The sequence below is a fragment of the Agelaius tricolor genome, unplaced genomic scaffold, assembly GCF_023055355.1.
Source record: "Agelaius tricolor isolate 1412-34295 unplaced genomic scaffold, bAgeTri1.0.p SCAF_1, whole genome shotgun sequence".
NCBI classification, from domain to species: domain Eukaryota; kingdom Metazoa; phylum Chordata; class Aves; order Passeriformes; family Icteridae; genus Agelaius; species Agelaius tricolor.
Window position 1 is genome coordinate 103,218,004 of NW_027269261.1, and position 15,527 is coordinate 103,233,530.

General features: G+C 37.9%; 1 protein-coding gene across 3 annotated transcripts in view; it reads right to left on the bottom strand.

The window, feature by feature from the left end:
* Positions 1 to 3,803: 3,803 nt before the first annotated feature.
* Positions 3,804 to 15,527, bottom strand: part of EPHA7 (EPH receptor A7) — a 166,018-nt gene continuing 154,294 nt past the window's right edge. For all 3 annotated transcript variants that reach the window (XM_071445946.1, XM_071445936.1, XM_071445945.1), the window contains one exon: positions 3,804 to 7,595. In XM_071445946.1, coding sequence (XP_071302047.1) covers positions 7,400 to 7,595 — 196 coding nt within the window. In that variant the 3' untranslated portion in view covers positions 3,804 to 7,399. The remainder of the gene's footprint in view (positions 7,596 to 15,527) is intronic.

Sequence of the window (15,527 nt, forward strand, 5' to 3'; positions counted from 1 at the left end):
CTATGACAGGGTGACCAGCTAAGTGGCTGAGAAAAAGGCTGTGGATGGTGTCTACTGGGAATTTAGCAAGGCCTTTGACACATTTTCCCACAGGATTCTCTTGGGGCAACTGGCTGCTCCTGGTGTGGAAGGTGTTTGCAGTGTAAAACTTGCCTGGATGGCCGGCCCAGAAAGTGGTGGTGAATGGAGTCAAATTCCATTGGCAGATGGACTAGTGACATTCCCTGGGGCTCAGTGCTGGGGCCAGTTCGTTTAATCTTTATCAATGATCTCCATGAGGAAATTGAGTGCACCATCAGTCACTTTGAAAATCATGCAAAGTTGGAAAGATTGTTGATCTGATGGAGAGTAGGAAGGTTCTACAGAGGGATCTGGACAGAGAGGATCAATTGGGCTAGCCTAGCTGTATGAGGTTCAACAAGGCAAAGTTCTTGGTGCTGCATTTCAGTCACCACAAACCCATGCAGCCCTGCAGGCTGGGGCAGAGTGTCAGGCAAAGGGCCCAGCAGAAAAGGACAGGAGGGTGTTGGTCAACAGCCAACTGATCATGAGCCAGACGTGTGCCCAGGTGACCAAGAAGGCCAATGGCATCCTGGCTATTATCAAAAGTAGTATGGCCAGCAGTGATTGTCCCCCTGCCCCTGTCACTTGTGAGGTGACACTTTGAGTACTGTGTCCAGTTCTGGGTGCCTGACCACAAGTACATTGAAGAGCTGAAGTGGACCCAGATAAGGCAACAAAGCTGGTCAAGAGTTGAGAGAATAATTCTAATGAGGAGCAGCTGAGGGAGCTGGGGTTGTTTACCTGGGGAAAAGGGGGATCAGGGGGACCTTATTGTTCTCTAAAAATACCTGAAGAAAGGTTGTAGTGACAGGAGGGTGGTCTCTACTCCTGGGTAACAACTGGTAGAACAAGATGAAATGCCTTCTAGTTGTAACAGAGGAGGTACATTTTGGGTATTGGGAAAAATTTCTTCATGAAAAAAGTTCTCAAGCATTTGAAAAGGGAAGTGGTGGAATCATTATCCCTGGAGGCATTAAAAGTTGTGTTGATATGATGCTTAAGGACATAATCTAGTGTTGGACTCGGTGATACTGGGTTAAGAGTTAGACTCAATCTAACCCTTTTCCAAACTAAATTATTCTTATTCTATGATTCTTTTATGTGAAAGTGCAAACATATGTGTATGCATTTATAAGAAAGAGAGAACTCAAGCATAATATAAATCAAGGTCCTAAAATGTCAAAGAAAATTCACTAACTAAGGCTTTTCCTTTTACTTTTAAAGATGCCTTTTTATATTTCTTTATTTTGTAATAAATTGAGAATTATGGTACTTCAGAGGTTTGGAAATCAGTACTTTCAAAAAAGTTAGAGTCCCATAAATGGCTTCAAATTGAGATCCCAAATGTTTGAAAACCTTAGGGAAAAGGTATGTTATAGGAAATGTTTTTCCTTAAGAGAATTAGAAGAGGTTTATTTTTTTTTTCTGAAGAATCAATCTGTCATTTATCACTTCCTAAATCTGGGTTTTGGAATAGAAAAAAAAGATTGAAACAGGTCTTTCAATAATGTTAGTGTAGTTTACAGTCAAAACACAACTAAAAATATTTTTCATGAGTAAACCTGCAACCAACAACCAATGAAGTCTTCAATCATGTACTACATAGAAAGAAAAGAGCTAGAAAGGGCTGGTGACATGGGCTGTGAACAAGGAAGGGGAAATTTTCTAGGAACTGGTGTGGACATAAAGTATCAGAACTGGCACAAAATTATCACTTAGATGTTTTTGGACAAGTTTAAAAACACAGGCTTCTACAAGTTCCTTCATGTCTCTAAGTATGTGAGGCCTCGAAAGAGCTTTACTGTTATTTGATGTCAGTGCATAAAAACACACTTCTGTGCCATTTTGGCATTATCTACAAAAAGCATTGTGCCTGCCCAGTACACACCAGGAAGGACAGGCTGAACTGGGATTTGTTATGAATTTTTCCTTAATCCCAACTTTCTGTTCACTGTCTTTTATTTTATTGCTACCTGACATCCTTACTCAATTAATAACTATCAATTAAAAAGTAGAACCCATTAATGTTAATATCAGCAAAACAAAAAAAGCTGAAGCACTGGAGAGACTGTGCCAACAGATAAATCTAACTATCTGAGAAAGAAAATAATTACAAATGTGTGAACTAGCCTGTATTAATATTGATACATAGATATAGATGACAGAACGTTGTATTAATGTAGATGCATAGATATAGATGGCAGAGATAAAGATAGCAGTCATTCAGAGCTTGTTCTTTTTTAAAAAAATCACAGGGCAGATTGATTTGATAGTTTGCAGAGTCTTAATTTTTGGCTTATTAATTCTCAAAGTTCTACTCTTTCAGACAAGGATTTACAGGCACCTAACATGTAATGGAACAGATGGAAATTTGTCATCCCAAACCTCCTCTGGTAGCTGGTTCACTTTTGTCACTGGCCAGATTAGTAAAGCTATATATTTTGATAGAATTACTTTTATAACTACAGAAAAACAAGCACAGTACCTAATGTGGTGTTTGGAGTTTTTTGTTTGATTTTTTGTTGTTGTTGTTGTTGTTGTTGTTTGGTTTGGGTTTTTTTGTAGTTTTCTTAATATTGGCAAGTGGAGATATTTCTAAAATATTAAATAAATAAATAAATAAATATGCTCTCAGTTTTTATCTCAAATATTCAGCATGCAACTCAGCTTGAGAAACACTAAATGTCAGTCATGGTTCACTTATGTTGCTCACTCCTTTCCCCCACTATCTAAGATTTTTGGTATGTTATGAATACTTATAACTCATGGGGTCTACTCACCTGTCTACATTTACATACTGTCAGTATTCACATGGTAACATGGGTCATGGCACAACACTTGTGTAGACCAAGCACAGGCTTTGGAGGATTGCAAGAATGCCATTTGAGCGAAGGTTATATACGGGTTATATAAAGCGAGTCCTTTCTCACAAGCAAGTTTAACAGGTCTGCAAAGCTGGGATTCAAATTCTTGTCACTGCTTTCACTGGTGTTGTAACTTAGACCCCAGCTTAGACTTGCACTTAAACAGAAGTAGCTAAATACAGCTTTGAGTGCTCATGCTGACAGGGCAGTTCCCTAAAGTCTACTCACTTGTTGCCTAACCCTGAAAGTTCAACATCCACTGTGCTAGAGGAAAAGAAGGATTGTGACCTCAGCATTGTGGTTTGGTTCTAGAGCTCACTGCAGGAAATAATGTGATCAACAACAGCTGCTGTGGGAGAGATGCTGAACGTCTTACCTCACAGCACCTTACCATGAGCAAGGCAGTATTGAAAAATATATCAATATCAGTACACCACTCTCTGGTTTAATTTAGCCCATCTGGATGTTTCTTCTGTTCACTCAGAGTGCTCCCTGCTCAATGTTAAAGAGTTGGTGGAGGTTGTTGCTTAACACCCAGGTTTTCTCTTTTAGTATAGAGGGATGTAACAATCTGGGCTTACAGCTTTTGCAAGGAGAAAGGAGATCTAAGAGGCTAAAGGCATTCCTAGATGCAGTTTATGGATCTAGCCCTTAGCAATTTTTCACTCTGAAGGTTGTATAACCACTCTGTCAGAACCAGGAGGCAATAAGAAGGTCTAAAATCTACTTTTAAGGTTTCCAGTTAATAAAACACAAATGACAATAGTTTGAAGTCCTCCCTCCCCCAACCTTAAAAACATAGAAGTGAATTATAGCAATTGGGTACTTAAGTGTTTGCAAAGATTCCTGGACTGAAGCATGAAATAAAACAAAGGATTTAAGCAAAAGTACTTTTATTAGTAGTAAAGGGAAATGTGATATCTAAGAACTGTCAGATGAGAAAGTTTGATACAAAATGCTTCTTGTAAGTTAAATCAGTAAGGAACTGCCTGGAAAGAACTGCAAAATGATTTCACAATTTTCAATGCCCTTGGCCATGAAGGAGTGATGAAATCTGATAAAACAGAAAGAATTGAACAAGGGGTAAATAAGTCTAACTCTACACACACAGGCAGGAACTACGAATTAACTATTGCTTGAGAAGAAAAAAATAAGGAATTAACATCAGACATCTCTCTGGAAACATCAAGTCAAGCACCCAGTATCAAGTAAAAATGTGAAACAGGATATTTGGATGATTAAGAAAGAAACTGTAAACAAAATAGAAAACATATATATATATATATATATATCACAGTATAAATACATTGTATAGCTATATCACTGTATAAATACATCATACACTCTTATTTTGAATAATTCATGCAGCCCTGGTCATTCTACTTCAGGAGAAAGAAGGGCACGACAGAGAGAGAAGATTGACAGAAGAAAGAAGTAAATTCACAGAATATAGGACAAATTCAGACTACTCATCATAGTGCACTGCCCTGATTTGGGAAGTATTTGAACTGTACATATTTGATATAGAGCCCTGAAGATGTCTGGAAGCGAACAGCTGAAGGTTTCCCTGATCTGCAGGGATCAGTGGAGGCCTTATAACAAGACTGTACCCCCACCAAGGCACACAGCCAGGTACACAGGGCTGCGTGGGCTCGTGGCTTGAGTCAGTGCAGCTATTCCTACTTTATGCACAACCAAGTGTCTTCTTGAAAGAGCTGACAGACAATATCAGGGAAGGATTGTGAGGAGAAGTATAGGCAAGGTTAGAAATTAATATATAGGCAAAATAACCATGCTGTCCTTCAGTCTCAGGATACATTATAGTAGTTTGTTATTTTTTTTTTAATCTTTTTCCTGTAACACCTTGTGGCTACTGAGGTAGCTGGTATTAAATCCCTTCCCAAATCATGCATCCAGTTCAGTGTCTGAACCCAGAAGGTAGGTCAAACTGCATTCCCCAGAGGTTATGTCACATTTCCCAGTGGAATTCCCTTTTTTTTTTTTTTTTTTTTTTTTTTTTTTTGTATCAGAGGGTGCCACACAGCTGAATCCTCTCTCAGCACCAAAAGTTAGGCAGGTATGGATAACCTCCATATCTGCTATCATGCCAGAAGCAGTGGCAAAATTATGCAAACTCTGGAGCTTGGCTAAATAAAATTAGTACAAATATTACCTGTGTTTTGATATTGCTTTATGTTGTGCCTCTTATTGCAAAAAGTGGTATGCAACTGAGTAATGGAGTTCTTTCAAATATGTAAAAATGATATGCAAAAAATCTATATTATGGGGTGATATTATGACACTACTTTGCAATCCCATTTTTTTTTAATGATAGGTGGATTGTTATAAAACTTTGAGCTACATTTAATTGAAGAATTATTTAGGCAGAGAAGATTTTGGTAAATTGACACCATGACTGTAGGATTTAAATCTGTAGTATTATTTTGATGACAGTGGAGAGAAATTACTGAGGTGGGAATCACTCTTCAAGCACTGCTGAGCATTGAGTTTACTCTCTATACCTCATATGTTCTTAAGTAGCCAAAGTTTTTACACTGACAGAGAAGGTCTTGTAAACCTCATTGCTAAAATGGTACCCTGAGATGACAAAAGCTGAATTAACTTAAGCAAAGTCCAAATTGAAGAAAATTAAAAGAAAGCGCTTGTCCATTGCTGGCATTTGGGAACCCAATAAAGCACCATTTACCAAAATCTTCAAGCAAATGATAGACAAATCCAACCAGTTAAGGATTTTTGGTAATATTTCAGCTATGACTTTCAGTTGCCTCCTCCTCACTCAAACAAATTATTTTAATCTTATCCAGAGTCATCATTCTCAAACAAAGCCATTGTCTCCATGAGACAAGTCATTCCACTGCTAGAAGAAACTAAAAATGGGCGTCATATTGATAAGGTGTCACAACAACCAACTTGATATCACTCTGGTGTACATTCAACATGAATGACTCATGAAAAGCTGTGTTACCCTGAAGGAGAAGAAAAATTTACCCAGTTCTGTCCTCTAAAACTTACCGAAAAATATAATGCGCAAGTACTTATAATAGCCTAAACATCAATACTTTGCAGTCAGAAGTACCAAGTGAAAAGTGTCTATATATGCCAAGGTAATAGAATACTTCATTAACAGCAGTAATCTCTCAACTGTCATACCAGTACATCTGCTAAGCTATAACTACGTTCAGAAACAGTTTCACTGAAGACAGAAAGATCTGAGCCTTTCCAGCATGCTTTCTGATAAACCTTTCCAGGCAAAATGGAAGAGCTTTGAGGAGGATTTAAGTGGACACATAGTCTGCAGCAAAAAAGCGACTTCCTGTAAGTAGATCCAGATAAAAATTCTTAAAGTAGTTGGCAAAATGCCTTTTCTCAGGGAGACATAGAAACTGGCTTTGCTCTTTGCAGACTAATCATTAGACATGTCTGATCACAGAAGCAGAGGAGAAGGAAGTGAGGAAGAGATTAGACTGGCCACTTCTCAGCTTTCTTACTCCTGAAGAATTCTTATCTTGGAAATCAGGGTATTTTAAAATGTCTGACAGACCGAACATGGCAATTTTCCTGTTTCCTTCTAAAAATACCAATCTTCTAAAAAAAAAAAAACACAACAGAAAAAGCAGTCCTACATAATTAAAATAATTTCCAATTTTATCAGAAATTTCATGAAAAGTTATAATATGTATTTTTTTTCCACAATGAGCAAAATCCCCTTATATTTTTCTGTAATACTGAAATTATTATTTTCAGCATTAAAAAAAAAAACTGTTAAAATGTCCTTCTTTCCCGTTTCCATTTCACTGTGAGTGGTATAATTTCTTTCTGTTCTAGAATGAAAGGACATTTTAAAATGTCCCAGATTGGCTGGAGTATTATAATTTTGCTGAATATTTCTCAACAAGGCCTATTTGTAAGCAGAGGCAAAGACTCACATAGATTCATCTGCAGGAGTATGACTAACAGAATGCTCTCTGCTTCTTGCTACCATGAGGAGTATCAGTAAGGGTAAATCTGTATCATCACAGCTTAAACTTCTTCCCCAGCAGGATCTTTGGAAAAGTTTATTTAGCTGCTTCTCCTTCTCCTTTGCTCTTCTATATACATATTTTATGTATAAGAGGGGAGCTAGAAAGAAGATGGGGAAGCAGGGTTATGTTAGCGTGAGGAGCTTCCAGGGCAGGATTCCAGGGCAGCTTTGCTGGCTCTTCTCTCCCTAGCAGCATCACCATGTCCTGCTTCGCCATCCTCCTGAAATCATCATGCTCTTCAGATGTGGTCTTTCATCCTTGTCATTAGTCATAATCCTCAGTTTGTCAGATGTGTGTTCTGGCCTCTCCCATACACCTCTGTTTACTCTTCCTCCTGTTGCCAGTCTGTTCCTCCCTTCTTCTCCATTCCTTTCCATGCTTCTTTTCTACATTTCCATTCTCTAATCCCAACTACAGTCCTTATTGGCTTTAAAAAAATGCCTCATAGCGTTCACTGTGCCTCCAAACCAATCTCATGATCTTATGGTTATAACTCTTGTTTTGCTTCCCCTTTCTGCTTCCTTTGTCTCCTGCCATTATGCCATTTCTATTCAGGCTGTCATCTCTTCTGGAAAGGGATTTTTCTTGTTCTCTGTTTTGCAAAGCACCTGGCATGTTTTTGATTCTGTCAAACAAATAATAACAACAGATATGAAATTTGCAGTGCAGCAGAATCCTGATATTAGGAAGTAATAGAGGCAAATTACACTATCATTTTCATTGCCATGTATACACCACTATTTGACAAAAATTCTCATTGACTGGATAGGTAAACATCAAAAATTCTCAAGCAAACACCTCTAACATGAAGGATATGTAGTTGTGTTTCATGTTGGATCTCAATGAGCCACAGGGTTATACTTGACAATTTCAGTATTGGAAACAAAGGAAATAAATGAATGAGGTGCAGGTTTTCAGATGGGTATTAGGGTATAAAATCAAGTACCTGGAGAAGATGTAAATAACTGTTTGAAACAAAGAAGCAGGACAAGGGTGGAATGGGTATGTTCAATTTAACTCTGCATAATTAAAAACATATACAAGGTAGATAGATTCTAGCATGTAAGCTAATAAAAGTAGACTCTCCCTTAGCCCAGTGTTATCAGAAGCTCTTGGTATGGCTGAAGAATCTTATAAAACATTTTAACTGACTCATCTCAGTCATTATATGATACTTGGCACTTGAAGACAATGCTTATGTTACTTGTGCTGCTTAAAAAGCCCCAACAAAAAAACCCCAGAGCTGGAAAAAAAAAAAAGGAAATAAGACGTGGATTTTACTGGACATTTAGTGACAGACTAGTAATATGAAATCTCTAAACAGTATAGCTTTAGCACTAATGGATGCAGGCCAGGACTGAATGTAAATTATTTTACATATGGCTAGAAATCTCTTAACTAAGTTATTTGCAAATTCCTGGGAGAAAAGTGATTTGTTATAGACATTGAGACAAGCCAATGTAACACTAATACTAAAGAAAAATAAACTGGCAGAGGAATGTCCCCCTGCTATACCAACCAATATACTTATAGCTGCTTCCAAAGTAGTATCTGTCATTCCAGCACATGGATTATATTATTTAACAGTGTGAATCAAAGGGAAGAGACTCATTCAAGAGAAGGGTGATATTAACACATCATTGCATGACATACATCTCTGTCACCAAAGTGGAAAAAGATGGGAGCAAGATGTTTTATGATAAACTGAGAAGAGGATCTGATATTATTAATAGCCATAATATCTGAGGCTTAACAAACAAAAAGAAGAGCTAGAAAAAGCAATCTGATGGAGGGACAGAAAGTTTTCCTCTGTCTCTAGTGAAGTGTCCTAGGGACTAATTTTACATGAAGGGAAGGAATTAACTAAGCTAAACCTCATTTCTATTATACTTTTTTTGCACCTGCCCTTTGAAGCCCTAGTAATGCATGGAATGCATGAGAAAAGAATTCATCAAAAAGGCACTCTGAGGAGAAATCTTTTCAAAATGGAAGAACTTTATTACTCTGATAGGTCTTTTTAGTATTTTGAAGACAAGTAAGCCTTTGAATTAGTAAAAATGATTGACATGTGAATTGATTCAAAGCTAAACGTAAATGGTAGTCAAAAATGTCACTTTGATGCATAGGTATTTAAAACCTCAAGTTATATTTTTATTGGCTCTCTCTCTCTCCTGATATTTTTTGGGCAGCACCAAAACGAAGGTCTCCAGATCCAGAGATTCATGAAATAGGGTACAGGGCCACCCTGGACTGTGGCACAGATTTACTCTGGACTGCCAGTAGTTCTCACTGCCCAAGTACCAGTTTCACCAGAGCAAAGCCCAGGGGCAATAATAGCATGAATGAAACAAGAATGAAACATCAACAAATGGGAGATGTGGATCCCTGTGCAACACATGGCAAATGAATGAAATTATTTCCTTGCATCACTAGGACACAGCTACTCATTATCATAATGGCTCGTTTCTAGCTGCCATGATGTCCCATATCATTCCAGATTTGAATTAGACAATCTCCCTGGAAAGAGATGGAAACCCAAAACAGTATGGAGAAACTAAAGGCCAGTCAAAGACGGTAGATAAAGCCTCTAAAGTGAGGATAGGGCTTCAGTTCTTGGTTGCTCCATCTGTATGGCTGAATTCAGCCCTTATTTATCCAGTCTCTGGTGCAAGCCAAGGCCACATCCAAAATTAATAATGAGAGAAAACGTGCAAAAGTTACTACCCACACTGTGACTTCCACAAAAAGGAAACTCCATGAGAGCTAGCTCTCCGAGTGCCCTGGGTAAGCTATCATGTATCCCAACACTAAATCAGGATGTGTCAGGGATTCACAGCCCCTAACCTCTGAAATTAGATCTCTAAATTCATCCTTTCAACAGGAGATACATGTAAAGAAGGATCAAAGAGATCACATGCATGTTATCTAATAGTTGAGCAGTGTCAGAATGATATGACAAAGTGTGGTGCCTGCAGACTGAGATACTAGCTCCTCTAGGAAAAGAAGGCCACTCAATGTCTTCTGAGAAAAATCTCCATTTTACTCAGAAAAACAATCCACTCATTCCCAGAGAAGTGTCATAAACAAGATTTTCTGAGGAAGAAGGAGGGGATTTCTGAAAAGGAAAGGCGCACCAGGAAGGGAAGGGATGGTACAGTACAGGAAGTAACTTCAGAGGCAATTTTTGACTAGGCTTATCCTAACCAACCTTTTCCCAGGCAAGCAGCTGCAGCTCAAAGTGTCTGGTAACATATGAATACTAATATACGAGTCTCTCCTTTCCCACAACAACACTTTTTAGAACTTGAAAATATCATGTTGGCCTTCTTGTAATACCTTCCCACAGCGTAGTAGTGTAGAGTCAGTCTTAGTCTTTCTATGCCTTTCTCACCCAAGAGATATGCAACATTTCCATAAGTTCCAGAAAAGTAGGCCATTCATCAAATCACAGGAAAATAAGGTGAGCGTTATCCATAAGGATGCCAGACAGGTATTACATGTCTGTCCATCAACATCCTGAACCATGGATAGCCATGATTCAGCTGTTAACAAGCATGGAGGGAGTCAGTCTGTTTTCTTGCTCTGGCATTTATGCTAAAAAAGGATAGAGAGTGAGCCCAGTAACAGCTGGATGTCATCTCTGTGAGATATCTTCCTACTTGCAGCAAACAGCTTCTACCAATTTACATCATATTCATCTGCTTACTAATGCTCACTGACTTTAGCTAACAAGGACTTCTGTCACCAAAAGGTGCTTTAAATTAAAAATAATAGCAACAACACAATAGAACTTAGGTTTAAGAACTGTCAAATATAATATATTGTCTTGCAAAAGTATGCTGCAATGGTTCAATGACACATTTGCACATACATAAGTCTTTGCTAAGATATCTGGCTTCTTTGTATATATATATATATATATATATGTATATATATATATATTCTGCATGTGTATGTATATATTATATATATATATGCATTCTTAATATAAATTTAATATATTTTTGTAATCTTAAATTCAAACAACTTGACAGCATCTGATATTTAAAAAAAAAGATAAATTCAGCTTTGCACAATCCTATTCAAAATATACAAGTGTAAAAATGGTATTAGCTACTTTAAAGGCTTACTTTATACAGATTTTTCTTCCCTTTCCAATAATTATTAAGATACTTTGCTATAGTGAAAGCAGGTAATATTTCTAAGGTATACCTTCTTTTCTAAGGCATATCTTCTTGCTTTTTCAGCAAATAATTCAGAAGCAGATGACACAGGTCAAGCATTAGTTTTCATACAATTTTCAACAATCCAGCTATATTAATGTCATAAAATCCATAAGAAATGTTTACAGCAGTACAAATGAATGTGAAGAGACTTTCCCCCCATTCATTGTGATGAGTGTAAAATCACAAAAGGTAACTCTTTTCTCCTGCTTCCCTGACATAATCCCTTCATCAGGTTTTTTTTCTTTTTCTGCCATTCAGCTCCCCCTTAGATTGCACTGCCAACAGAAAGAATTTGACATTATTTTAAATAAACTCCATTAGCTTCTAACACTGGTGTTAACTGGGCATTCCACGTAAGCCTGACATCCTGCTTTTCTGCATACAACAATTCCCCCCACTGTAAACACACTTTTTCTTGTTTGTTTTGATTTGTTTTGACCAACACTAATGACTTCTGCACTTAGGAGTGGTCTCCCTGACTCACTGCTGGTTGTAGACAGACATTGCTTTTGTTGGGTGCTGGGTAGTAAATATTCCTTCCTCAGGATCATCTTCTGCTTAGCCTGCAGGGAAGCATGGGTGCTGCTAGGTAAGTGTTAATGACTGATGCCAGCTGGGGAGAAATTGAAGTAGAGCATAGTGCTACAAATAGCTTCCTACCTCATGGCTGAGAAAATATCCCTCAAAGGCAGCTCTGCACAAGGTAACAAACATGGACAACTGCAGAGGGAATTTGGTGTTGGGACACTCAAGTAACTACTGCAAAAAAGGTACTGCCTGGGAGTCATCCTGTTGTTAGGAAAGCAGTTTCATGGGATAGCAGGCAGCTTGTGGCTGAGACTTTCAACAAAGAGCACACAGCCTAATTGGGATGCTTTTGCCAGCAAGTAAAAGGCATAAAAGAGGACTTGCCTCTTGCACAAATTTAGGTAATGTAGGCATTGAGACAATTATTTCTCTTGAAAAGAGCACTACAAAGAAATGCCTGAAAGCTATTTTTTATTCTCCTTCCCTGCCTCCATTCCTGCTATTGGCAGTGGATGAACTGAAGTGTAGGGAACCTCTGTAGTAAAGAGCAGCTTTTCCCTCCACAACAGCAATGAATCATTTCTACACAGCACTAAGTGGTTAAGGCCCAGTAATATTAAAGGAGAATCCTCATTAGGAATACCTCTCAGTGCCTTGCTGGCCCAATTTCTTCAGCTAGGCATATTGGCTTGGATTTTAATCTAACCCTGTCTTTTTCTCCAGCAGCCTATGAGGGTACAAATATTGTCTAGGAGCAAAGGAGATGCTGCTATTTTGTATAGATTAATATAAGGAGATGATTTATGGGCTCCTCCAGTAAACAAATCAGGAGAGAGACCTGGAATGAAATGGCCTGAGGGCAAGAGCTCTGCAACTCTTTCACTTTCTGAACAAAATCCTAATCACCCAATCTCTTAAAAATGCCATTTCTGAGTGGTCTTCAGGAGGTATCTGGGTGATTTTACTAAGTTTCTTCCAGGCAAATCAGATTTCTTATGCAATATACTATGCGAAACATCAGGGGAATAACATATTTAATTTATGACTATGACTGAAAAGAACATGCTGGAGAGAACAAATCTGAGATTCCTGCACCTTCTTTCTGTTAAGCTACAGGCTGTTTGTCCCTGAGAAAAGGAAATTAAAACATTTTACAGCAGACATGTCAAAATGGACGTGCAGCCCTTCAGGAAGCCAGTGGAAGTTGGCATAGTAACACAGGTTGAACAACAGTCAAGAAATTGCCTGAGTAATGTTTCTACAGACATGAAATGAGAGGGATCAATGTGGATACATTCTATCTATCAATCTATCATCTATCTATCTATCTATCTATCTATCTATCATTAAGTCTAGACTCTTGCAAGCCAGGTTTGAATGTTTCAGTAAAAATAATGGATGGTTTTTCTTCTCAGTGAGACAGTATCTTTGGATCAGGAAGCGTGTCCCTTAATGTAAATTCATGGTTTTCTTCATAATTCTAAGGAAGTAATCATAAAATCACAGAATGGGTCAGGTTGGAAGGGACTACACTGGGTCATCTGGTGCAACCTCACTGCTCAAGCAGGGTCATCCTAGAGTACACAACAGGATTGCATCCAGATGATTCTTGAATATCTCCAGTGAGAGAGAGACTCTACATCTCTGGGCAATATAATACAAGATAATTTCTATTGCACTTGCTACAGACTCTCATAATTCCTTCTGTTTTGTTTTGGCACAAAAGAGGAAGGCTTTAGTTATGGGCTTGGGGCTATAATGTCTCCAGTTTATAAATGACATACTCAGAGTCATGGAACTCTAATACCAGTAGCACACATAAGTCTGTGGGCACAGCTATGGCTCATAGCACTGTGTGTGTTTTTCAGTGGTAGCCATGTTATGATTCATCAGAGGACCTCTAAGTTGTAGTTTTTTATTATTAATTATTATTAGCAGCACAGCTCTACAATTGGTTATTTGGTTCAATTAAATGCAGAAGCCTTGGTCTATGGATGAATAGATTTTCTATTCCTGATTTAGCTCTTCTGGCACCAGGCATTATGTCTTGTTTTGTCCAAGATTCATTTGGCTGGCTACACAAGTTTCGCCTGGCTGTATCACATCTTTTTTCATAGTCTATCAAGACATCAGTTATTTTTTAACTTGTGGTTCTTTTTTGGTCACTTTAATTAGACATTAATTTCACCCAATTTATATGGTATAAGTGCTAAAATCTGCTATCATTATACAAGACTTAAAGAGAGTTACTCTAAAATCCTGTAAGAGTAAATACCATCACAGTTCATGTCCTATTTTCAGGCTTTTATTGTAAAAATCTCCTTTCATGTCTCGATTTCAAGTCTGCTTGAATGAGTTGTATATTACCAGTTGCTTTCCCATCTGTCTCAATTTAGTCTCTTGACAAATTCCAATCTGGCCTGAGGAAAAATCAGAGTCCTGAAACCACTCCACACTACATTATTAGGTATATTATATTAACAGTGTCTCTTTACTTAAAAAAATCTTCACACTCATTAACTCCCCTACCAGGAATGTCTTTTGGAACTCTACTTGTGTCTCAACTTAGACTGAGACACTGTGAATGACTTCACAGCTCTCTTTCCACTCCCTCCCATCTTCTGGCTTCTCACCATCTACCAAACCGAGAGTTTTCATCCATAATTTCTAACCTTTCTAACCTTTCATAATCTTGTTGGATGTAACCTACAGGGTGTACACATCACTCCTTTCACTTTCAAACTGCCTACCCCTTGCCCACCCTGAAAGTGCTCTGAGAATTCCATAGATATTATAGACATGCAAATTTTATCCATTTTGTTTTGTCCCAACAGATTTGGCTCTAAATGCGTGTGTCAATTATTGTAACTTAAAAGTCTCAAAAAAAAAAAAAAAAATCCAGAGGAAAAACTCTCACAAAATTAGCTTGCATTCTGCCACAACTCTTTCATCAGGATATTGCAGTATGCCTGTGGTTTAATCCTTTATATTTTTCAAATCCCTGTATCGAATGTGTTACAAAAATGGGGAGCCTGTTATATTTTGGGTTTCACAGTCCATTTGTTAGATGAGGTTTTTCCTTCTTTTTTCCCCTAAACCATTATATTCCCTCCCCAATCCAGTTTTGCAGGAACTTTAATTGCAGAACTGCCTATTTCCTAGTAAATAGACAGCTGCACTAATCAAACAGTAAAGATCTCTGTTTAAAAGTAATTGTTGGCTACATTTGAAACCCTTAAGGGATTACAAGAAAAAACATAGGCTGCAGCCCAGGATTTCTTGTTTTACTAGAAACTTGTTTTTGGCTAAGGCTTTTAAGTAGTCTTGGAAATCTCAAATCTACCAAATGTAGGTCCACTACAAGTTAGTGGGGAAAAAATTCACCTGTTTCCATATATCAGTTAATTGATCAGAAGTACAATCCTAACAGGTCCTGAAGATGGAGAAAACCTGTTGTGATAGGTGCTCAGCAAATCATAGCACCAACTCTCTGAATACCCCTGCAGCACCTGGTGCCAGAATGGCTCTTGGGCAAGAATTTGTACTACACTTTTCTAAAACAGCACTTGTCATTCTGTACGGGATTTGTTCTCTTCCATGAGAACCTCAAATGTCACTTGTTTAAAATAAAACAAATAAGAGAAACAGCCCAACCAACAAACAAAATCCACCAAAGATCAAATGCATATCATGAGCACATCCGTTTTAAACCACATGCAGGGAAGCAATGAATTAAGGATGTTTTAGCTCTAACATGTCACAAACATAGCTTTAAAGGTGAAATGACCATTTTTTGGCTGAGT